This window comes from Acanthaster planci, linkage group LG16 (genome assembly GCF_054643075.1).
Source record: "Acanthaster planci isolate LZ-2023a linkage group LG16, COTS_SCS, whole genome shotgun sequence".
In the NCBI taxonomy this organism is placed as follows: domain Eukaryota; kingdom Metazoa; phylum Echinodermata; class Asteroidea; order Valvatida; family Acanthasteridae; genus Acanthaster; species Acanthaster planci.
Window position 1 is genome coordinate 2,536,184 of NC_141792.1, and position 26,695 is coordinate 2,562,878.

At 42.9% G+C, this 26,695-nt stretch overlaps 1 protein-coding gene across 1 annotated transcript; it reads left to right on the forward strand.

Moving 5' to 3' along the window:
• The first annotated feature begins 1,186 nt into the window (after nt 1–1,186).
• Nucleotides 1,187–25,475, forward strand: LOC110976529 (uncharacterized). Its single transcript, XM_022229865.2, has 3 exons — nt 1,187–4,753; nt 22,381–22,597; nt 23,274–25,475. The coding sequence occupies exons 1-3, from the start codon at nt 3,797–3,799 to the stop codon at nt 24,755–24,757; spliced, it is 2,658 nt and encodes an 885-aa protein (XP_022085557.2). The 5' UTR covers nt 1,187–3,796; the 3' UTR covers nt 24,758–25,475.
• Nucleotides 25,476–26,695: the final 1,220 nt, after the last annotated feature.

A 26,695-nucleotide genomic window follows, 5' to 3' on the forward strand; every position in this document is an offset into this window, starting at 1 on the left:
ATGTTTTCTTGAATCAAATACCGCGACGATGAGACGGAAAACTACCACCTCAAATTAATGAAAGATATCTTGTTATGCTTCCAAAGTTTGTAGTTCCAGTTCAATATCATAGATTTTTTTCCTCATGTGTGCTGTTTTCTTTAGAGAAATAAAAATGGACTCAGCTTACCCATTGGTAAAAACATATCGCATTAACACAACTGTAATTGGAAAGAACTAGACTACATTGAAGATCAATTTTAAGTAAACCCAGGACCAACTAAATCATCGTATCGGTGATGATCGACTCACAACATAGTTTCGTTATGAGTCGGTTATGCCTGAATGAAACATATGGCGTCTGTTTTATTTAAAATGCACGCCGCCAAACTGTTGTATATTTGCCTGTTATGTGCTCCTATATACATGTACATGTATATTTTATATTAAAAAATTGATGACTTCTCACCCTCCACGGCATCAAGCACGGTACATTACTCAGTTGCTAGATTAAACTCCCTACGCTATGACAGCTCACGTAGAAGTTACCTGCATTTTGACACGCATGGAAAGAATATGAAGACCGATGGATGCTGCGACAATAACACAATCCATCAAGTGACCTGTGACGTCGAATGCCCATGCCACCAACCAACCCTGCTTTTCATTTGGCCCAGCGGCGACTTGATTTGCCTCAACCACTCGCGTTGGGTCAATTAATTGCTTCGATGAACATCGCGCTAATTGGTCGCTATACGGTCACGGAAAGCCAGCATACACTTGCTTTATAGGTTTATTGTAGGAATGATGATTTGATATTGTTTATGTAAATATAGCCAGATAAAAATCCCTGTCACCTGATTGGTGCATTTCAATCACGTGTTATTCAATGTTTCGTCCCAACGCCACTACGCTGCCGCACCACAAAAAACAGAGGTTCTATTCAACGGTATATAGAACTTTCTATTCCATGATAATAAGATATTTCTCAACTTGCAGGTGATGTAAGGTTTATTAGACAGAAATTTATCGAGGGGATGCGAGGAGATTCAAACGATTTATTCAGGCGTTGTAAAAATCACAGAATGTCTCATATTCGGGCAATGGAGAGACCAATTAATCGATGACAGATAAAATGCCCTTTTCCCGATGGAACATTCCATTTGTCATGTCATATAATTATTCTTACTCCACTGCACTCTTGAACATTCATTGGTTGTATCCACACAGGGCTGCGAGATCAGAAAGACAGAAAAACTCGGTGAATTCGATTATTATTTGATTCAGGACTAACACGAATTTCTAATTATTTGAGAAAATAATTATTCTGAAACCCTTTCTGCATTTTTGAATTGAAATATAGCTGACAGCGTTTAATGTTATAATTATTTTGTTATAGGTGTATCAAAATAGGCCATGTTGAAATGGTGCTTTAGTAACCTGAAATATTTATTTCACGTAAGTTCAGTCATGTTTTATGATGGTGATGTTTCTTCACATGGGATTTTTGCTGTTTGACATCGTTGAAAATTCGTCCAGCGAAAACCGCCCTTCGTTGAGGTAAAATCTAGCGCCCACTCTCTGATATATTCTTAACAGTTTGTCAAGACTGAAATGGGGTGTCGTGCGAAAATTGAGATTTTTCATTCCGATATTTTGCCCGAAATTAAACATGGAAAGGCTCTACAGAATTGCGAAAAGCCAACAGGTAGATTATAACCCATGTCTTGCTCCTCCTTCTTTACATTGGAAGATCTAAATCGTATCAAAATAAAGCCGCAAAGTTTAACTAGATCGAAGGACTTATTCTGAGCATTATTTTGTCCACATTCACGAAGGAAATTATAATTTATAAAGAGAGAAAAAACAACACAAAACAAAAACACGAAAACAAACCTGCGCAAGCAATGAACAAAAACAGATTCTGTGTTTTGCTGGGCAATTTGTAACTACTGTGGACAAACAACCCCTTCTATTTGACAGGCCATCGTCGCTATAAAATCAGCGCGGAGTGGAACTGCGCATTCCATTTGCGCATAACAAGTTCACGGAAAGCTCATCTTCATGTCAGCATAGCAACCGCAGAGGAAAGATCTACGGTTGAGTCAGTGAAGAGAGTGCATTGCTACCGTATGCACGTGTCTGTCTCCCTTGCAGTAGATGGAACAATCCTAGTACATGTAAAAAAGGCGCGAATGCTACATTGTTTTTGTTTATCGGAGATGATGTGTTGTCAGGGACTCCGTGCCTTCAAGACATCAGTGTTAAACGTATGGATGGCGGCCCTATTTGAGTGAAGCCACTGATTAGCCAGTTTGTACTGCCGAGCATATTGGACTGGACACAAGCTTGACGCTGTCGTGTTTCAATGATGTGAAGAGGAAATGAAATACGCCTATATGTCCACTCGTGCTGTCACAGGAGTCTATAATGAGATGAAGTTATTAGGTGCTCAAACCCGAATCGACCTTTCATCCTTTCATTCGAGTTTTGCACCAGTATTCGTCTATATTACGCGGCTGTGATATCCCCACTGCAGTCGTTTTGATGAACAAGATAAGCAGTTCGCGGTCTCCTGATGTACCCGTGATTAACAACCGTCACCGCTGGCCGCGTTCCGGTGGAGAGATACACCAACCTTCTCTCGCGGGGCACGTAGCAGTCACGTGCGGGGATCGAAAAGTCAACACGATACGGTCTTCGTGACTCCGGGATGAAGACGCCTTGAGTGGTCGCGTCGAGTCTGTAACAGAGAGCAAATCCCCCGCCCGCCCCGTCCAGCGACCCAGTTACAGCCGGCAACGAGTCGTGTCCGCAGAGCGTACAAATTCAACCAAACGAACGTGGCCGATTTTTGTTGATGTAACTTCTAGCTTCAATCAGCGCCCCAGAGCTGATGGGAACCATTCATTCTTCACAGGTTGTAATTTTAGTCGAACACTGCCTACGTGTCCCTCAGTCTTAACAGGTACTGTGCTTCTAGGAATTCGGGATATCTCATCGAAGAAAAAAAATGTCTGTCAGTCTGAATCCGTCAGGGAAAATTATACGTGCACGTCTGTTGTCTGTTATCTCCTCAAACTGAAAACAACTGAGATTTTAACGGGCTTCTGACAGTGGAATTTGCCATGACTGAGAAATCAGGTATTACTAGAAGCGACTGGAATTAATTGAGGAACCTTCGTGCCTGTCCAGCTTACCTTGACACGGTTAACCTGATGCCATCATGCAGTGACATCATCATAATTTCATGCCAAGAATCGTTCAGAGCGATACACCGCACGTCATTCATCAAGGGAAGTCGGTGCATGCATAAAATTGACGCAGCGCAACCCGCAACAGGTACTGTACATGTAGGCCTACATTATACCTTTTTGTACACACGGACACGTCCGTATGTCCATATCGATGTAGATGCAATTAACTGCCTGGGTATGGCTTCACATGCGATATTCTCAGCGACTTGTAAGGATACGTTCGCTTGTCACATCTTCCCTGTTATTTGTCTCAGGCATACGACGAGTGACGGAGTACCAGCGAAACTTCCGATTCATACAGATTTTAGTGTGGCAGTTACCTTTTCTGATGACGATACGGCGTGTGAAGGATACCATGATGTGGGCGAAAGCTGGTGTGAGATCATCTTTAGAGAAACTCTCTTTTTGATGTAAATTCGTAGTAGCCAACTCAAGTATGGATGTGTACAAAGTTAGTCGTACGGATAACACTTTTTCCTTCAAATGAAGCCTGCGGAATAGGAAGCTGATAGTACGCCAACGCTGCATGGAGACGAGGGTCTCAGAGTTAGAGCACTACCATGGATGTTGGGGCATCTTACAACTCGACAGGTGACCCCTCGTCGGAGCATGTCGCCCAAGCAGCGGTCGTCATTGTAATTGCAATCCTGGTGTGCTTCTGCAGTTTCCTAACCATCTTGGTCGTGCACAAGTTCAGGTCGGTTAGCAACCCGGATATCCTCATCTTAGCCTTGGCCATCATCGACTTCATCTCGTCGTTCACCGTGTTCCCGTTGACGGCGTTCTGGTATCTCCGGACCGTTCCCTACCCTGTGGAGCTCTGTCTGGTCCAAGGAGCATTGACCACGACCATCCAGGTCGCCTCCACCTTGGTGGTGTCCCTAATGACGGTCGACCGTTTCCTCGCGATCAGGCGACCGATCTTATACCGGACCCGTTTAGGGAGTCCCCAACTGAAAAGGTTAGTCGCAATTTTGGTCATCGTCTCAGCCGTGATAGGATGCCTTCCTGCGGCATTAAGCTCCACAAATTGGACCACCATAACAAATCGACACGGCTACTGTACATTCCAGTACTCAAGCAACTTCACCTTCGTGATTTTAGCAGTAAGCCTGCCCCAGATCCCCCTTCTCGTCTACTGCTACTACGGCTTCTTGGTGTCCATTCGGAAATTCATCCAGCGGCGACAGCCGCAGTCTGTGCCCGTGCCTAGCCCTGCCAGCAGCAGTGCGTCCTCCTCCGAGGTGGGACGGAGGAATAACGCCGCTCGTCCGACGGTATCGACGTCGACCACCACCGACCGCCTGGAGACCTGGACGGCCCGTTGCCGGATCTACTGCTGCTGTTGCTGCTGCAGCTCTTGCTGGGTCAAACAGACCAAGCCCGCCTCTAGAGAGGAGATGGTGGAGCGGACGCAGACAATGATGAAAAACCTGAATCTGAAGAGATGTACCAGAATGTCCAAGACAGTGGCTCTCGTGGTTGTCATCTACTACACTCCTTGGCTCTTAACTCTGGTGAGTTGTAGACAGTATTAATAAAACACATTGACGTCACACTTTGTTTATGTTTGCGCTCTTCTATTGGGACTCAATGTTTCATGTCCCTTTCTTGCCATAGGAAAGCGCAGATGTACACAACGTGTGAAGTTATAACAATGTTAGGCCTACAGGTCTTTCCCTACGCACCCTTGGCATAGTTAGTGGCATTGGAAAGTTACATCAAACATATATGACATCATCTGCCATGACGCACGGGTAATATTTCGTCTGACATGAAATCAGATTATAAAGTAAAAATCAGTTACTTTGCTTCAACGTTGGATGAAATTAATGTCGTTACACCGACCCCTTCGTTGCTCGACTGACACTGTCGACACACACTGTCAGAGATAGAGTTGATCGACTTCATAATGACGGTGAGTTCTACAGGCAGGATTTTCCAGAATCTCTGATAAGCGTGCCAGTTTACACCTGTCATTAGAGCATGCTTCTGCGTCAGTACATAGAGCGACTAAACACAGGAGTCACGATGCATATGGAGTGCAAGGCACGAGCTCACGAAAGTTTTTCAGACAGTTTTTCTATATTTGGTCAGAAATCGAAATCCCCAACTCCCCATAGCCACAACTGGTCCAAATGCCCCTTTAATATTTTAATTTTACATTTATCACAAATGGGGATTCGACAAATTAATTTGGGTCAACTTTCAAGAAAAACCATTACAATTCCATTAAACAAAGGGGACCCCAAAGGCGCCATTGTTAGCGACGCTCATTGAAAATTCGATCCCAATGTTCATTCACCGCCTTACGACGAATAACGTACCAACTCACGTTTCTGGCGATCTCGTGTCGGGAAACTCATTTTCGACTGACGCAGGACGTCCAGGAATACAGGAAATTGCTCTAGTTAAGCTTCACTGAAGTTTAATAATCGGAGCAATTGCAAATGATCACTTGGGGAGCTAGCGGTAAAACATGATGACTATTAACGGTATCCAACTCAGGAACAACGGACAAAAATCGCGTTTCCCCTTAGCATTGGATTGCTTCCATTACTAGCCAGAAATAGTCAATTAGTGTCCACGATTGATGCAAATATAACCGTTACATATTCAGTACACATGGTTAATTTGATTTAACCTTTACCGGCTGAGTACTTGTCGAAGCAGGATTGTCCATTTTCATTTTTACTCTTTAACAAAACTGTGATGGTCTGAAGTCCTACATGATCCAGGCGAGGATTTTTTCCCAAGTCGCACTGCTTTTGCAGCTTTCTACTTTTTTTCGAGTATATCAAGACTTGTTTGATGACTCCTCCAGGTCTAGTGCATTGAAAAGAACATTACCTTTGTTAAATATTAAAACTGTAATTGCTTTCCAGAAAGCAGAGTGAGCTGTTGCTGTGATGTCGTTCCAGGAAGACACGGTTCAATTCATCTGTTTTTCTGTTCAAGCGGTCAATCCAAAATTGCTCATTGAAAATGAAAAATGTCTGAGAAAGGTCTTTTCGTTGGCTTATTGCCATGTATACAATACAATAACTCGATCACTGAGTTAAATTACCAAATTCTCGATTTGATAATTTATAATAGCAAAATATCAAAACTCCCTAAAGCTTTCATTGGCATAAATCAAGGAAACGTTGAGGTGTTTTTCCTCTGGAATGACCTCACAGTTTGTTTTCATGAATACTGAAATTGCTACATGTATTAGCATACAAACCCAACAGTGCAACAAAATACCTTTTAAAACGGCCAAAAATTGAAGCAATTGAAGTTCATTTCAAGAGTTATCTGAAAAATTACTTTGCAACAATCGTAGTAAATTCATTTTGTAATCTAAAGCTAACCAGGTCAATATTTTGCAGTAAAGTTGGTAATCGAAAGTACTTGACCACAACACTGGCAAAATGAAGTCGCACACAGAAGGTTCTGGTTAATACCCACGTCTGAAGCGAAGAAATACCCACAGGCAAATTACGCAAACTCCTTTTCATCAGAGCTCTGCTTCTACACAACATCCAATCAAAAATGCGTTGTGGCTTCCTAAACCTCTGCTTTCGCCCACGTCTCTGGTTTGGCCTCAAGCCTGGCACCAGACTTCTTTGAAATAAATCAGCATAAAATGAGACGAAAGACAGGTTTCCCAACTAATTTCGAGACCGGAGAAGCCGGACAGGAAGCTTACATTAACGCCAACGTTTTAGCGGGTCCCACAATTAGAAAAAGAGAAATGAACATTAAAGCAAACAAACGAAAAGAGACAACACAAAAAGGACAATAAGAAAGACCAGCAAATTTTACTGAGAAAAAAGCATAAACTGAACTGAGAAAAGTCATTTAAATGGACGGCGAAACAACACTCGAAAGGACCCTAAAGCCAACGCAAGTGCTTTTCTACCTTACATCCTTTACTTCACGTTAAAAATGTTTACTCAATCCTTCTAAGCAGGCAGTGAAAAGTATGATCACTCCTCCACCCAGAAGGAGTGTGGACTACAGACGTCTCGACTAAAGCAGGTGCGGATCCAGATGAGGGGTTTACAGCTCAGCACTCCCCTTGCTCAAGACCAATTTGGTCCGAAGGTTGAAAGATCCGTGAAAGCATAATGTAGGGGCCTTATTTTGCGTGTACGGTTAAGGACAAAACAATGGGATTAAATGGCTTCACCTAAGAAGAGAGCTACATATAGTAACCTCCGACTCCTTTATATGAAAAAAATTTCTTGAACCCCACCACACACAAAATAAATAAATAAATCATGGATCCGCCCCTGTAAAGATCTGGTTTTCTCGATGACAGCAAATGTAGCTTTAGAGGTTACGTATTGCTGGTGCCTTGAAGGCTATTCTTTCTTAATTAAATTTAGTGACCATGAACGCAGAGAAGGTATACTTGAGCCTATCCTGGCGATACAAAGTCCTTGCCCTCCAACTCTGCCTTTAATGCGTAACCTTCATTGCTAGCTGCGAGCAAATACTCATCAGACATCTACGTAAAAGCAAGTCTTGGTCAATTTGTGTTCTTTTCATTTGAACCCACTGATGTAGATTGCTGTTAATCTGTGCAAAGTATTTAATTTGCAAATTGTAATTCTAATAGTAGATTCCGACTTACGTTGTCTCTCACGCAACCGCCTCCTTCTGATAATCACCGATGTTAAGGACTGTCACGTCATCGGAAGGATTTCTGTCAAGCTCTGACACGTACAATGGCGGACGGCTCGGTATTTCAAGCAGGGTACAGCTCCTTGCAAAGGGACGACCAAAGCACATTCCTCCCTTTTTGAAACCACCTGTCCTCTCTGTCCTAAATAACTACATCTTTAGACGTTGGTTGAGTGGTATGTTTCCTTTAAAGTCTGATGTGAATAGACCACATATTCTGGTGTGCACGCCATCGTCACTATTATGGGCCTTTTGTGTCCATTCATGTTCAAGAACACTCAATTATTATTGTGACCCTCCTGCATAAAACTCTTACAATCAGTTTGTTAACATCCTGTTCCATAAATTACTTTGCTTAGTTTGTTTTTACGAGATATATATTTCTCTTTGTTTTTATACACGTGTCTCAAAAACAAACTTGACAATATGTATCCCTTGGAAACAATTTGGTAATATATCTCTTATAAACAAATCTTTTCCAAGGATAGAAACAATGTTTCTAAAACTGATCTCGAAAAGAACTTGGAAAGAAATATCTCGTTAACCCAAACTTGGAATAATATACTCACTGTGGCAAAAATGTATACTTCGTGGTACCAGTGGGCTTCAGTATTGCGTGGCAAAGTTTGAAAACTGTTGTGACGTCATGTGTATCGCAAATGCCTGTGTCGTTTTTCTGAGAGATGCGCCACATGTAACATCGTGACAACCGTTTAGCTTGCTTAGCGCACTTTTCCTTTGCAAATACGGTACATTAAAATTCCTTCTCGATCTTTTCTGGATCTAGTATCACTGGGGTTGGCTCAACAGAAGAGTGTTCTGCCACTGACAGACTGTCAGTAAGAGCATGGTGTGAATCTGAAGATAAAGTGCATTGGCTTCCGATATACCACATATGCTAACAAACCTCGGTCTGTAACGTGAACTTCCACGTCGAGAAATAAAAGCCTTCGACGTATACATGTATTCAAGTGTGTTTACGGAGGACAAGGGAAGGTGGAAAGGCTGAGTCAACCTCGTACTTCAAGCCAAGCACACATTCACCGATGTAGCCTATTTAACTCTTGTCAACGTTCCTACTGTTACCTAAGCCGTCAGCATCTCAACCCAAACGATATAATTATAAAAAATTAATCTTTGACAAAGTAACCTTTAGACCCACAATCTGACGGCGTGAATGATTCATTCAATTTGGTGTGTGGGAAAAGGTCTCTCAGGCTTCTGACGGCGAGAATTTTGAATTGTTGGATGAGCACTGGAACTATTTTTGTACCTCTTTCAAGTGTTGGCCAGCTCTAGCACATCATACTGTACCATTTGTTGTTCTGGCATTACTAATGTCACACTTATTTACACTAAATATACAAGTACATCATCCGGAGTGGACATCAACACCTAATGGACAGCCGTATTATGTTACACGCGCAGCGCAGATATGGTTTAATTTAGTTGCATGTCAGACAGGGACTGTTCAAAATTGGACTAATTAGATTGAGTTCAGGAGCTGGAGATATTTTGTGGCATTTTGCGAAATTGAGGATCAGCACAAGTGACAGATACAATCCATTCAGAACTGCAATTTTGGCCTCCAGTAACCCACGAGCTCAGATTGTGTTGACAAAGATATTGTGAAAATGTAATGCACAGGGAACGGCAAGGACTAAAATGACGAAGGGGTGATAAGATGACGATGATTTCGGCAAAAACAGATTCAAGACGCGCACGATTCTCTGCATGAGAGAGACTTTTGCATCAGACAAGATGGGACAAGACAGAAAAATAAAACAACAATTCGGAGAATCCTTATCAGTGTTCTGCGAAAGTAGAAGCTGAAAGGACTTCAAAAGGGCAATAACATATTTTGATACTTGATTTAAACTACTGTTCTTGAACACAGATTCTCCGACAGTTATGACAATTGTGGAAAATATCAAATTAAATTATGAGCAAAAATTGAAAATATGAGAAAGTTACCAGCGGATTTAAAATTACCAGTGAGATGAATGCAATTAAATTAGGGCAGGAATGCAGTATTTATGGAATGACGAAGACAGAACAGAATTGAGAGGAATATAGTGTAGACAATGAGGTCGCGAAATATTTCAAAAGAGATGTAATTTTAGGAGGCCATGGTAACACAGACCTACTGTAGGCTACTTGCGATGTGATTCTATAGTTGTGCTTGGGTGATTACTGATGATGCAATGAATGCTCAAGAATTTCTCAACTTACGTAAAGCTAACAAACCAACCGTTAAGCCCCACCCCAAACAATAACAAAAGTCCGATATGCGTGCACGAGCGCCTGATGCGCGCACCTGTCACTCTGTGGTGTTGCATCGGAAAAGAACATGCGCTACGTGCTCACGCGCGCAATGGGCAGGACTTACTGGATTGGTCTATTTACATGTTTCCAACAAAAGAGGAAGGAAATGTCATTTGTCTCAGTAATGGCATTGCGTGTTACAATATTCATAAGAGTCGCTGTGGTTCTCGTAAATGTAATGGGAAAAGACTGGTTTCCTGGCCTAAAAATCCCTTGATTTATGATGTTAGAATGAATTACCACAAGGCAGAATAGAGTGTGACGTAATATCGGGACGCTTGGAGCTGGCGCGCACGTCCATTTATTACAACTGTATTGTTTAGGTCGGAGTTATTTTCAAGATGTATTTTTGCGTTGGGGAGATGTTAATTTATATAACGGGTTTTGCCCTTACCCAACGTATATTAATAAGCACTGCATGCTCAGTGCTTGTCCGAGAGCTTGCGAAAAAACCTCACAAGCTTACTCGGGTGGGACTTGAACCCACGACCTCCGGAGTTATTGACAATCTGTATGCCCCTCGAAAAGAGAAATATCATGAGGAAATTTATTCAAGTTTGCTTCAAATGTAGGGAATTCAGAAAAGAAAGGAGATTTATACAAGCCAGTTGGTTTTCAGTTTTCAACGACAATATCCCAAAAATTACCGAAAGGGTTATAAAAAGTCTGGCCAATTTTGGACGTTTTTGGAAACGGGTGAAACGTGGACATGTGACGATGGCAGCTTCCGGACCCAAATATACCCTAGAATTAAATCAAGTTTTTAGTACGGGGAAACAAACTATAAAAAACGCTGAATGGATTTATTCATGTGCGTCTTGTTACTAGACTGAGTGTACTTGCCTGTTGAGCATTAGTACATCAGAAACACGGCAGCTTGTCTAGAGACAAGTCTCGGAGGAAAAAACGCGTAAATGTCTGCAATTTTGTACAGGAAGTCGTGTGGCCGAATGCTACTCGAGAAATTCCTGTTTTTCTCCATAAAATTTGCAGAGACAATCACTGAAGAAATAAAGCCACATCAGTCAGGTGCATGCGTTTGCGACAGACCAATACCGCAGGGGTTGAGGCAATTTGATTTTTTCTCAGAAATTTAATTGCAATCGCTGAAGTTGTTTCTCGCTGTCGTGTTTTCCGGAATAGCTGTATGTAAAAACCTTAAAAACTAGACAAAACTGTTATGCCCCAACCCCCCTGGAAATCGTGAAATATTAGAAAGGCAAATTAAATTTCCCTAAGCCCTATGGACCCTCAACATGAACGACGGAAGTTGCTTTTTATACGAGGCACCAGTAAGAACGTCCAGTTGAGCCCTTTGATTACGCAGGGCAAGATGTAGCGTTGACTGCAGGTGACTGCAGTTCGATCAACGTCATCTGAACGATGGATGGGTGACTGTTTAGTCGACTTTTCGAAGACAGGACAAAGGACGAGGTCACTTTGTTGGTTACCATCAGCAGATTACTGATCACCATTACTGTGAAAATATGTGAACGATATGTCACCAAAAACGAACGCCGCGATAGTTGTAACCAAAGATCGCATAGCGCCGCGTAGCGGCGCAAGATGGGGAACTTCACCATGAATACGCGTAAAACGTTGTTATCACATGGGCGCCATTCTGGTTGGACTACGCCTGCGTAGTGCATGTTAATGCGCAGGCGCAGGGGCCGCGACAGGCACGCACGCACATTAACGTTCACACTCGAATGGCGCCCATCGTGAAACACCTTTATGGCAGAATTACCCATCTATATAACCTTTGGTTGTAACTAAAGGCAGACATGTGACTGCAGTGTGCATGGTTGGAAGCAATAGACCGATTCGTGAAGCTCCATCCCAGGTTATTTTGACCAATCTCAACTTTGGTTTTGGTCGCGTACAAACGTTCGACTTGCGTGCACGACGTGCGCCGCTATAACATACAGTGTGACATTGCTGCCTATTCTTTTACGTTACGCAAATTCGGCCGCAGAACAGGGCGACATTGTGTTCGATTACGCTGCCATGTTAACGCACTCGCACGTACGCGCTCATGCGGTTAAGTCCATGAAATATATGGAAGGGCTGCGTAGCACCGTGATCAGAATACCGACAAGAATATAAGATTAAATCAGTGCTTTGAAATAGATTTCATAGATTTCAGAGCACTGATTTAATCTTTTATTCTTCGCGGTTAAGTCCGTACTCGTCTACGCGCATCAATTCAGATGCGCGTCTCGTCTCATCAGTGCAATTGTGCGCGTTTCACACGCACGCGTTGGCGTCCTCGAGGTTCCAAGTTGTTTCTGCGTTTTATGAGAGAATTTCACGTGCCCCGTGTCACCCCTATTTCGCTTACTGAATCGGAAAGACGGCACAATAAGTCCGTTGGCACTCACTGATCTCTGTTAAGGTGACACTGAACTCACACGCGCAATCTGAAGCTTGACACGAGCGTGCATTGGGTAAATCATGACACCCTATTAATCGAAGAGGCATGTAACGCGCATGCACACCAACTGTCACTGAGCATTGTGCCACCGCAATAATGGCCTCTAATTCTAGTCGCGCTCAAACCTTTGCTTGCACTAATTTTCTTACAAATGCGTGCCTGAAGCTGGCATGGGCTGCACTGGAGCACCGCGTGCAAAGCATGGCGTGAAGGGTCGACGTAGCATCGCTTTTGTCAGTGCTGGTGGTGCAGTAGTCCACGTTGACCATGCAATCTACCTTCTCATTAAAGAATCTCACCCGCCTGGGATGTTCTCGCTATGGTGATGGCAATTGTATCGCCCACCTCGACCGTCTGCACGCCATCGCAGCGTTCTTGGCGATCGTTGCCTTAGAAACAAATATCGATTTTTTTGTGTTCGTTCTGTGCTTATTTATCCAACCTTGATAACTAGGTACCAGCCTTTATCTTTTTTCAGAAAGCATGCCGCATATGGTATACTTAGGCTATTTATTTTCCTTGGGATTGTGTGTTTTGTATAATTATGCTAATTTTGGCTGGATTCCTATACAGCAGAAATGACATGTTTATAATAAGGACAGGATTATGTTGTTAAGGTCATGATTACACTGTTAAGAAAACGGTCATGAATAGGATAACATAAAATGAATAAACCCTCATATTGACTACAATGTTGAGAAGCTGTCTGTCTGTCTGTCTTTAACGTACATTTTTGACATGCATGTTGGATTCCTGATAAAAGTCTTTAGTCAGTTGTGAATAGTTGAATTGAGCGGTCTGGTCACCTGACGCAACTTCATAGAATCTCAGTCTCTCTGGGTTAATATGCTGGCGATTTGAAGGTACTGGCAAAAAACCCAGCGAATTCTCACTTTTCGCACGTAAGGCACATTTTCGCTCGCCTTGTATTTCATGAAGTCGTTGCGCTGAACCTCGTTATTGTCTGGGGGTTTATGGAAGAGAATTTAAAAAGCTGTTTGTTCTTGAGGATGCAGCTCCCTTGCGGTACCAGATCGGCGGGCAATTTGCGCTTATTGATTCAATTACGCAAGTTTCCCTCGGAGGTGAACGGGTACCCCGTTATTAGGTACATTAATTTTGTTCGATTAGTTTCCTAATGGGAGGAGTAGGCCGTTTGTATCTATTCCCTCGCCCCACACAGCGCTGCCACAGTTAGTGAGATAACAATCGGAAAAGTTCAATTGTAGTCCAACGCGTATTGTGTTCCACACGTCTGAATTTACTGACATAGATGCACTCATGTGCCCGATCAAAATACTAGCATATGAGATTATTCAAGTGTGTGAAGCATAGCAAAATGTCAGAATAACTTAACAAAAATCATTCAGCGAAACCAATTGGAACGTTCCCAACTCATGAACCGATTTTTGAAGGACACCGTAGTCATGGTATTTTACAAAATTGTGTCAGCATGGCCTAGGCATCCCATTTCATTAATGGCATCATAAAGCAAGATACCAAGTAGCTACGCCGTAAGACGCATTATTTTACAATGTTTTTTATCGATTCTGATCCTTTTTAAAGGCTTTTCCACCGATTGTCTTTCCTATCGACTCAAAACTTCTTTATTTATTCGTAAAATTTGGTCACCCATGCCCCGATGTACCTTTCGGAGGTGGCAAGTCTGAATTCTTGCAGTGTCCTAAAGCTAGATCTTATTTTGATGCTGTCTTCCCAAAAGCTGATGATGCTTTTGCGACCAAAAATAAAAAGAAGCTAAAAAGAAGCGAATCTTTGAAAATTAGAAATGAACCGCCCGTCTAAAATTCTCCTGTTGCTGGAGCAACGCATAGAAACAGAGTTTTGGGCTATGCTACATGGAAGGTTAGCAATCTGTTTGGCAATTAAATATTGTTATTCGATTATTGAAGTTGGCACATAACTGCCTGGTTTTTTTTGGGGGGGGTTGAAAATTCAACGTTTTATATTTTTTTAATAGTGGCAGCCTGCCGCGCTGTCAGGTTGTTTACGCAGTTTTAGATCAGCGGGGTGTGTTCGCTGAAGAAATGGAAAACTGATGTACAAACTGTTGCATTCCTTATGACAAATTAATTTGTGCTGCTGGGAATGTATTTGCTCATGACAACAACCTCTGATGGCATCTTTCTCAGAAACGTGGCCTCGTTCTTGTGTGCCAATTTGGCTTCCCCGACAGCGCATGCTCAGAACGAAGCGGGTCGTATTTGACAACACTGCTACACGCGCGGCCGTGGACTGCCTTACAGCGTGACCGTACGCGCTGACTCAAAAGAACTGATGTCAGGCGTTTTATTCTCGACTACCGGCGGCTGGCTCCCAAGGGCGCACGTGTTACTGCTAAGTTAAACATATATTTCCATCTCTGTCAAAGCACAAAATTAATGATTAGAACTCATCAGGGGCAGATCGTAAAGGGGGGGGGTAGCAGATTCCTGAAGTCACCTCTGGGGAAACCATTTAATCTCTTTGCTCTGTCCGTAACTGTACATGCAAAATAAGACCCCTACCTGGGCTTTGCTTTGAGGGTATTTTCTAACGTTTAGACTTGGGCCCTTTTTAAAATGAAATGAACAGGGGAGGGGATGGATCCGCGCCTGTCTTATGTTGCATTCCTTGCTCTTTTTATTATTTCTATTTACATTGTTGAATAAGAACAGTAGGCGAAAGAGCCACACTATTGTTATATAGGTTTTTACTTTCTATATAGAGGAATATCATCAATTATGAGAGCATCAAATGACAGACAAATAGACATCATCTTTCGATGTAATTCTCCTCGGTGACAGCGTTGATGAATGTCACCGCTGTGTTGAGGGGCAAATCTTGTAAATAATCGGAGGAGAGAAATGGATAGGCCTATGCCACAAGTTGATGAAAGCCTTTTGCACTCCAGAGCTTTCTAAATACGAGCATTGTGGCTTCAGAATGCATCGATGTATAAAGGGCCCAGGGGAGCCTAAAGTGCATCACGTCGCCAGTATGTCCCAGTCATGACGGAAACCACGGTAACCGCTGCAATGAGGACTAATATGACGATGACGTCAATACTGTTGCTTGAGCCGGGTTTACTAAAAAGCCAGCCTTAGAGATCTGACACAAAATAATAGGTCTACCAACTAATAAAATATCGTCACAAAATATGCCTAGGTACTCACCAAGGCAACGAAAATTTGAGAAAAATGTTGATAAATCTGAGGTCAAAACGGATACCGGGCACCTATTACGCATAAACAGTCGTGCTATTATGTTCCTATATAATTATACGATTACAAAAATTGTAGAAATTCATAAAATTAGCCATGAATTATTTTTCGTGTTTCACTCATGAAAACACCCCTTATCGACGTAATTATTTCTGTCATGACAGGCCATCTATTAAGGAGATCTGCTTAAATTATTAGTTTTAGGACGCCAAGGCAAAGGAAGACAGGCCGAAAGAGTCCAAATGTAACCGTCTCAATTATACAGAGTGTTATTTACACGCCAATTTTAGGGGGTTCAAATGTCCAGGTATGATTGCAATTAAATGATTCAAATCTCTTGTTATTCCTTTACACGAAATTCGGTATTCCCCAAATTCCTCAATTTCTCCGAATTCCAGGCCGATGTGCGACCGTGGACTCGGCCTTCCAGACAGCATCTAATAATGAATAGCGTCTTGAGTGAAGATCGAAACCCTAATGTAAATCATACGAGTCGCCACACAAACAAATAGCTTAAGTACAATGTACATGTACAATGAACAATTTATCACTTGTACGGCGCTTCACGTAAAACTTTTACAATCAAGACAGTGAATTTTCACTCCAAAATCACTCCTTCTGCGTTCTGCTATGACCCCAGTATTCCTCAAGTCGGGTCACACTCAATGGAATCATAGATTGCGAAGGTAAAGAGACTGCAAATCGGCTGTTACAGCGTAAAAAGCTAGTTTTCGTGGTGACAGGTTAACCCCAAGGTACTCACTCTGTGGTGCCCACACTGGAAAGGAATCCCTCGCACGCCCACCGCACTTTCTTCGCGGGCATTTGTTATACATTTCTAAGGGCTGGGCGGTGTGCCAAATAAACTACGGTGACCCTAAAACACGCTTCCCTAAATTTGTAAATTGTGCTGGTGAAAAATTATGAACTAAACTGTGAGACTCACATTTTGTTTGATAAACAAGTATTTAAACGACACTCTGTGAATAGAAATGCACGATCGGGAGATCAGTTATCTGCAAAAATGAATACAAATACGATGGCTCTTATAAAATAATTAGCAAGTCGTGGGAATGAATGCCTTATGGGTCAAAATAAAAGTGCAGGTACCACTGACAGATAATCCGGGAGATACAAAATAGCACGCTTCCAAGAGTATGCAACACGTTGACCAATCACAACGCCCAAAATCTTTCGACCCTTTCCAAACGCGCATTGGGTTGTCAAATTTCCCGCATCGTGATTGGACAACGCGTTGCAAACTCTTGGAGGCACACTATTGTGAATCGCCCGTACTGAATAATTTTGCTGTATTGGCTGCCCGTGAACTGTTTTGGAGGAACTAGGCCAAAATTTCTTGTCCTGTGAGAAATTAACAAATAAGCTGGGGTAAGGCTTTTGATTGTTATGCCTTTAAAACGTCCTTGAAATTTGGAGCCCGTCGTATTTAGCTGAGCTAGCAGAGTCGTAAAGCATTGAGTTTGACCATCGAGTCGCCATTGTCCATTGTCGAGTGCTAAAGAGATTTTAAAATTTAATTGGATTTTCAGCTGTACTCTATGAATTTAGATATTGTTCTCTTTTTTGGCTTTTTCCTGCTCACTATATTTTAAAACTATTCCTTGACTGGTGTTTTGATCACTTGTGGATGTCATCGGATCAGCCCAGTTCTTAGGGTTTTTCACAAATGACGGAGAGAATATGCTTCATTATTTTGAAGCCGAATAAACATTATCGCTTCAATCAATTTGTTTAAATGCGTACTTTCAGAATGCACCCTTTGTTTCTCAGTTACCCTTATTTTGAAATTTGTTTCACTATTTCAAAGGGTCATTTGCTTTTTATGTTTATGGTAATGAGATGTCCACATTCATGCACAAACTGTGATGTCATTCCAGAAAAAATGTCTAATGTTACATTGGTTTGTACACAAAAAAGTCATGCATTTTTGTTGATTTCGCTTGACTAAATTTTCTCTTCTTTGCCGATTCACTGTCATGTTGTTTACGTGCAGTCAATAAATGAGCACCAGTGCTTTCTCAGAATTTTTTCTTCAGTAAGTAACTTTGGGGTCCACCATTTCAATAGAAAAACCTATGCAATGAACCAAGTCTTCCCTGGAATGGCAACAGCGCCCTCAGTTTCCAGGGCAAAAAGGATAATTTTAATTATAAAAAAATGCACTTTTCAGTGCATTTAACTATATGGAAGTGTAAACGAGTGTTCATGCATTGAAGTTGCAGCAAAATAGTATGTAAAAAGGCTCATTGCGGCTTCCCTTAAAAAATCCCTGTCAGATCCAATAAGCCTTTTGCGACTTAAATCGGAATAAAATCTGGTACACTGTGTTATGAGATTGCACATAAACGTAACAAAACTCTCTCTTTGGATGTCTTGAAAGCTTTTTTTTCGGGAAGAGAGTTTTTCTGCCTCCCTCCCCCTCACCTGGGGGTAGCACGAGGTCCCTGCGCGTTCCAAGCTGCTTGCTCATGGATTTCCCTGTGGAAATGAGACGCTACAATTTAACTAGGAAGCTACAAAAGAATCATCTGGTGGTTGCATCCGTATTGTTAGCCTCGTGGTTGAATGGGGCTTCTAGTATCAAGGCCTAAAACAGGCCCTGAAATTTGAAGCGACTGTGAATACGCTACGAAAACATATTTTATTTGCACTCTCCACTTGTGAAGTATATTTTTTCCCAAGTTTGTTTTCAGAGGCATTGTTAGGGGAAAGGTTGTTACGATGTATTTTGGAGCTACAAAAACAAACTGAGAAATATATCTCGTCAAAACCAACTTGAAAAATATCAATGAAACGAACTCTAATTTAGAATAATTCTTTTTATATAAGATATATTTTTATTTTTATTTTTCAAGTTTGTTTGATGAGATACAAAACCAAACTTAGCTTTAAAAGCTCTGGCGTTAAAATCAACACTTTTTGGTGTTATCAGATGACCACACCATAAGGTGTTACTTTAACACCGCTGATGTTACTTTGCACACCTACAGGTGTTACAATGCACTGGAGGGTGTTGAAAGTAACACCGAATATCAACAACATTTCAACACTAGTGAAAAGTGTTGGTGTAGTCTCCTGATAACACCGGGGGTGTTAAATTTAACACCCCACTTTTTGCAGTGTTGAAAGTATATTTCTCGTAAATCAAGATTTGGGAAAAAACTTCGGGTAAAAATTATTCTTTTCCGAAAATAGATACAGTGTTTCTTAAAATAGATCTCGTGAAAACGAACTTTAAAATCAGGTAAAACGAACTTGGACAAAAATCGCTTAACTTTTTGGAATGTTTCATTTTATGGCACTAATGGGATTTCGTAGAAAATGGCTTTTCGGATGAATAATATCGGCTATGACCAAACCTGGCCCTGGCGCCAGGCGGACGATCAAATTCCGTTACGACGTCCACGTGCAGCATTCGCCCTGACCATAAAGACAAAGCCATGTTTCAGGCGACGTGTTTTCACGATAACGGTGTGTACCAATCTGACTGGCTGAATGGCGCATGGCAATCAAAGTGGTGCAGGAATTGCTCGGCTATTATCTATGTGTCGCTTCTCCTTTTCACCGGGGAAATAGTCCAAGGTCCCCGTTATTTTTCTTACCTGTATGTCACAGTCATCGATGGAGTCATCAACGTTGAGCTAAATTAATTTTAGATTTTTGCCTTGCCCGACGTGTATTTTAAGTTTGAGCTACAAAGAAAGAGAGACTAACGCTAACTTCAGACTTTGGAACCTAAATAGCTGTTCATTTTGCGTAAAGTACAGCATGCAGCTATTGTGTGTTAATTTTCCATTGCACTGAAACGTAACCCATCATTTTGGTTCCAACAATTGAGACATTCATGTCGCAACTCTCTTGATAAACAGCTGTGAAATTCGTTCTATGTAAAACTGGCCATTCTTCACACAAAGGCTTCACGCTCCCATCATTTGTTGTTTGTAGAGCAAGTACTTTTGTTTGCTCATGCGCAACGCAAGGTACGACGCTCTCAAAGTGTCTTTTTTATTGACAGAAATGGCACGCAGCAGATGGCAATCGCAAAGAGTGATTTGAATGAGCGGAAAAAGCAGGTTGCCAATCAAGCCATTAGATATCCATTCTACATGTGTATCTCCTTATCTTGCAGGGAATGCTAGACTTGAATTAAGTCAGACTTACGTTGCTCTTCCCCAGTCAACTATCCCTTCACATGCACAGTACACGGTCGTTGCACTTGGCCGCTCGCATAACCTCTAACAATGCGCCCTCATTTGATGGCTTTTCCGCGAAATCCGGCGACGTCAAAATTATACAACGTTTGTCACCAGTCAGGAAGTCCGTATAATGTATACGGAATTTCCACCAATCTACGTTTAGTCAGCCTCGGAATTTCCACCAATCAAAGTAGTCAAGCTTGTAATGGGCGCCAGAAATAACGTGAGAAAAAAAGCCCCCAGCAGCTTTTTTCGGGGAAGAAACCCCGATATTAACTGGTTATCGAGCATAAACCTGTAGTGCCTTTGGAAACGAACATGGATGAACATTATGTAGTTGAAACCGGATACTGCAAAACAGTTGATTCACAATAGTGCGCCTCCAAGAGTTTGTAATGCGTTGACCAATCACAGGGCGCGAAATCTGTCGACCCTTTCCAAACGCGCATTGGAATGACAGATTTCAGGCACTGTGATTGGTCAACGCATTGCAAACTCTTGGAGGCGCACTATTGTGAATTACCTATACTAGCCTATACCCACAGACATAAACGCATAGATCGCCAGGTCCTATTCAAAGCTAAAGAGGTTTTTCGTGATCTGCACGGCGCCCGACCAAAATCAAAATTATGGGCAAGTATCCGCCATCGAGTTGAAGTGCACCCCCAAGCGGCAAAGTAAAGAAAGATGGTAGTATACAAATACAGCATGGTTTGAGGGGAACAGAAATCTCACATTACTTGTACTCACAGACGCTATTGTTGTTTCTCCGTTGTTAAATTTCCACGTAATGATAGTGGAGTGCAGATGTGCATAGAAACAGGGCTTCAGTAGTCTGGTGCTGACATACGTTTTGGGTCTTTACTCTGATAGTTATTAGAATACAACTCCAGACTGGTTCCGTAAAGATAACATGACACAAACTACATATTACGCGGCAGGTTCCAGAGGGATTTTTTGATGCTACCAGAAAAAAAAAACCACTCCACGGCAGCGAGGTGGATACTCACCGCTATGACATCACCTGGTCGCGTATCATTTCTACCTCCCAGACGCACGGTGGAATCGGCCAAAGAAGCGCTCCGCTTTGCTCATGAATATTTATGAGGTTTAATAATAAGTTTTCCAAGCGGTTGCTTGCACGCGTTGTGCGTGTACACAAAGGCCATACGTTAAAGAATAAATTCGTTACTCGTACTCAGCGTACTCGACGTCAAACGTGCCATTGATCCCCTTATAAACTCGCGCCTATGCGGTGAGTACCAAAAACACACCCTCTCTTGATCTGCTTGGAGTGGATAGGGAATTCACGCAAAGTTGAAAACTTTCACCCATAAAATTCCATGAATCCATTTTTTTTATTTAAAAAGAAAACCTCTTTTTACTTAATCTGGCCATTAGGAATTCAAAACAATTCAGTGGAAACATTTGAAAAGAAAAGACAGAAGTGTAGCAGAGCAAAAAAGGTCAACGGATTTTGGACAAACATGTAAACAAAAAAAGCAATGTAAGTGCGTTGCGCTTTATGCGCACCGAACACGCTGCCATCCGTCACTTCACCTATTGTTTGCCCATATTTCTCAAAATCACGGTTACACGAGCAAGACTGGCAGTCTGTGCCAAAGACTGTATAGTGCCGTGCAGCGGTGCAACATAGATAATTTCACCGCGAATACGTGCAAAACGTTGTTATCGCATCGGCACCATTTGGGTGTGAATACGCTATGTTACCAACACAAGCGCAGGCGATTGCGACGCCGTACCGCGACACAGGCACGCGCACCTGGACTCCTGCGCCTATGCATTAACATTCACACTCGAATGGCGCCCATGGTGATAACACATTTTTGGCCGAGTTCTACATCTTGCGCCGCCACTCGCTAAACAATTTTTTTTGGTCTATGCATTTATATGGTCGTGCCTATTCGCTCTTTGTACGCTACCGCCATAGGCATGCAGAGCCTCGATCTCGACCTTTACACAAGCCGGTTCGGTGATGCCCTTGTACATTGCTCAGTAATCCTGCACGTGCTGCGTCAGCTCCCATACCATGCAATTGGACAATAATATTTGGAAAGCTGCGTTGACGCGATTCTGACGCCATTGTACAAGCTACCAGATCGAGGCTCTGCATGCCTACGGCGGCAGCGTGTAAAGAGCGAATACCCCGTCACATATACCCTCACACGAATGTGTCGATTCATGGAGGTTGATTGAAGCAAGATGATTTTGTTCAACGATGAGAGCTGATGTTCTTTTTTTTATGACTACAGATCACAATGTTGATTGAGTTAATCACTGGAGTGGACAACTACAACTCAACACTGAGCCTGGTCACGGTCCGCCTCATGATGGCGCACTCCATCTTTTACCCGCTGGTCTACGCAGCACTCTGCGGCAACTACCGCCAGGCGTATAAGTGGGCGCTCAGCTTGCCTTTCCACCCGTGTGGACTTGAGTGGCACGAACGCCCTCCATTGGGTCTTTCAGGTGAGGCCTCAGATTTACTGAAATGTGTGAAACATTGTTCATTACCTTAATAATTCATTCTGGTCGCAGAATCATTTACCCTTTCTGTGAGTGCTTAGGCCTACATTAAATGTTTTGGAAACTTAACTATTTTTTCAAGGAAACTAGTAAGGTGACATTACTGTTTCTTGGTGTTAACGATTCTGTTTTCTCGCAAAGGTCACATATTTTGTACCAGCTTCAGTTGTTTGAAATAAGCAATAATTTGGTTTCCAGTGTTCTTGCATCTAGCGGCGGTCAACGACCACGCGTGTCGTGGTCTTCCTCAAGGCAGGTCGTGGCCTTTTCTCTCCCGCCACATGTGTCTAATGATAACTGCCAGGGGCGATAAATCCTACTCTCGATTGGAAACACGTGCGCCTGACGGCCATTTGACAAACAATTTATCTAGAGATATGTTACGTTGCCAGATAGTCTAATGGCATCTCAAAGAAAAAAAAAGTAAAATTCACCCTTTGGGAAGCCCTGGGCGCACATCCTACTCACGAATTAAAGATCTGTTAAGTTTAGAACTGCGACGGATTACGGCAGCCTAAAAACATTGCAATGCTTTTACATTTTAGTGTTAAGGTGGAGAGGAAAAAAATCCTGAACAAGAATTATAAATCAACCGAGTGCTGCCTTCTTACTTTTCCAGTGAGCGAGATGCACCGTATCTCACATCAGATGGCACTGGAGGAATGGGAGAGTCCAGGTCTGAACAGGCGACTGTACAGCAAGCGCCCTCACCTCAAACGGTCCGCTACAGACAGCTTGAAGGGCGCCCCCAATGCTGAGAGCAACACAGGGCAGGACAACCCTGCCTTCGACGGGAACGATGCCACGAGCTCGGACCAGGCGGCGGAGGACGGACCAGTCAGGGTCGAGATTGTCCACGAGGACGCGCCCGGCGACGCCTCCGCCGCCAAAGCCGCGCCGTCCCTGAGCGTGCACCGGGCCGCTTCTGTTGGAAGCCCCTCTCTACCGACAAGATTGCGCATGCGCGAGGACAAGAACCCAGGTGCCTGCACCCCAAGGCGACCTCTCGAGAACCAGACTTCAGACAGCGGAGTTGACGTGGATTCCATACAACTGGATAGCGCCCCCAGCGGTAGCAACAGTCCGGCCGTTATTCGGCTGCAGACGGTCGAGTCAGAATCGTCCACCTCGGTGTCCGATGCGGCGGAGCATTTAACACGCGGCGATGATGCATGTAGCAAAGAGACGAGTTTCATACTCGTGCCCAGCCACCAAGACAGCACCAATGCGGTGCAAGACACTAGTACAGCCGAACATTCTTGTGAATTGCTCAACTCCAGGTACGCAAAAGGTGTCACACTAGACGCTGAAACAAACGACGCGACAAAAGATGCCGCAAGAGTGGAAGAACAGGATATTTCGAATAGAAACGGCGGTGCGACAGTAACCGATGATGCGACGTCAAAAACTGAAAAGCTGGAGTCATTGTCTAAGGGATACAGCATTAAAGAGTCACTGCCGGGTAGGAATAGTGTTCTGAGGGTCGAGCCATGCTCGGTAATCGAGCATTGCAACGGAATGGTGCGAATACACGTCGAGGTGGTAGAACTCCGGCCAGACTCTCCCCCGCTTGCCCACGATACATGTACTTTACAGAGCAGCACAAAGCAATGCCACATCAAATCAGCCAATCAGAAGACGTCCCTAAGGTTCTGCATGCAGAAGAATCGATTCGTTCCCTGCACGTCGAGTTTCGAGGAGACTGATTCCTACTCGTTTTGTTTCGACGGTGAGAGCGGTGAGACCACCGACGAGGCTGTGTCGGTACCGCAGCTGAACCTCCCAGAGGTGGACGACAGCGCACAGTGTGGCGTGACGATAGATGCCGGCACTGACAAGGAGATGACGACACCTCACATTGACGGCGACGGAAGTCGACTCAGTGACGACCCTCCCGCCAAAGGCTTTAAAAACCGCCGCATGAGGGCCAGCCGAGCGCTCCGGGAGAGCGCCCGCTACAACGACGACATTGTCCGCTACGGTGAAATGATGATGCGCAGGCAAAAGGCGGGAAAAGATGAAATCCCCAAACCGGAGTCTCTGAGATCACTTCTGAATCCGGAAGGATCTCTGGCGACTGTGACGGATCACATTGACCTTTGAACTTCTGAGCACTGATCAGTTCGGTCTTAAGTGGCGAATTCGTAACTTGATAAAATTTCACAGACAAACATTCCATTTTGATAAAATATTTTATAAAGATTTTCAGGCATTTGCTTGGAATTCAGTATCTTGTGTATCGATATTATTTTTACGTCTCTAGATTGAATTAGCTTTTCATTTGTGCACCTTTTGAATCTGAAATGTTTATTTGAAAATGTTCACACGCAATTGAGGACATTCTGTAAAGTTTTACTCAGTTCAAATAGTTTTGTGATAAAAGTAACCAAACAAGCAATCAAAAAGAAATTTATGTCCCTTTCCATCACTACTATTGTTTTTATTCGATGCAAAATCTTATTAGCTGTCAATTTGTTTGTGGTATTTTCAGCTTAAAACCCCCTTTTCGTGCTTTTATGCTATTGTCTCTAGTACTGCTGGAACAATATCGCCATCCATGGACAGCGCGTGTAGAAGGAGATTCAAATCACTGGGAAGGAGTGGCTGGAATCGGGGCTGTTCGTCCCGTTCTCGTAATAAACTTTATTATAGCCAACACATCCAGTCAGTTTCTTGGGCACAACTGCTTCATGGCCAGTGTTTTAGCAACATGCTATGGATTTTCTGTTTTGTGGCTGTGGATTTTATTTCAAAACTACTGGACACCAAAGCAATGCTTTTGATATCGTTGTTAATGTTGAGAATAAATATTTATGGCACCGAACATCCATGCAAAATATTTCCATTTTACGTCTTATATCAGATGTTTTAAACACGTAATATGGCCAATTAATTTAGCTGCATTGCGCGTGTGCACAGGTAAGAAGCAACGGCCATTGGTCATGGTGCAAACTCTGTCATTCGCCGTCACGTACCGAAAGCGCAAAGAAAGCTTGTACGTTAGTTTGAGATTTTTCGTATTTCTCAACACTTATCTTAGGGGGCACATGCATGTGCATCGCTGGGATCTGGTTTTTTTTGGGGGGGGGTGGCGAACCACATTTGTCAGGGCTAAAAATCCTAAGGGCGAGAAAAACACTCGTCAGCTAATAAAATGATAAACAATAAACAGCTGGTGGATGTCCATTTAGGTTTTCAACAAAATTGAGTGATTTTCATCCCCTCTCATCGCTTTTCTATTTCTGTCACTTTCCTCAGTTTCTTTTTTTCATTTTGTATTTTTTCCATTGTGATGCCCAAAGGCACATGGATGTATTTTAGATTACAAACTAACCCTAATCACTGAAACTGCATTGGAAACAAGAAGCGCCTCAAACGGTGGAAATGTTTAATATTCATTCGAGTAACAGATTATTGGGATTCCGATCTGCGCGACTAGCCGTTTACATGAACTCGTGATAATTTTCTCGTGATAATTAAATCGACAGAGTGCAAATCATTTAAGTTAATTTCTCCTCGGGAATGCAGATTTCTAAGGAGACATTCCCCATCTTGTATAACAATTAACTGTGTGCAGGTATAAAACTACGTTGGCCTTAACTCCATTTACAGGCAAAAAGGAAACAATGGTCATCTGTGGTGCTAAAATGTCTCGGTCGATCTCGAGACCCATTTGTGTAAAGGTCCAAGATGGCGTCGTTGCTAAACTTACCAAGCGTTTCAATTATCGTTTTATCTTGAGCCTACTTTTCATTATGGTTGTAGCGAACGCGGAGAGCACGCAAGGGGTCAAGGCGCTGGCCGTCACATTTGAGACAGTGTGTGACAGCTCTTGCACGTACAACATGCTATTTTTCGGAGGTTCTGCCATTTCTTGAAGCTAAGTTGGAACTGCTGTTCGAACGATGTGTTACACTTTTGTTCAGGTATTTCATTGACAATCGAGGCTTCATTTGTCAGTCAAAAGGAGATAATAGGCAAAATGTGCAGTATTCAAGCGAGGGGACATCGTTGTACGCCTGTTATGCCGACACAACATTT

Coding starts and splice junctions, on each gene's coding strand:
- LOC110976529 (XM_022229865.2), top strand. CDS start 3,797: ATGGATGTTGGGGCATCTTACAACTCGACAGGTGACCCCTCGTCGGAG. Junction 4,754..22,380: donor CTCCTTGGCTCTTAACTCTG/GTGAGTTGTAGA, acceptor TTATGACTACAG/ATCACAATGTTGATTGAGTT. Junction 22,598..23,273: donor CCCTCCATTGGGTCTTTCAG/GTGAGGCCTCAG, acceptor TTACTTTTCCAG/TGAGCGAGATGCACCGTATC.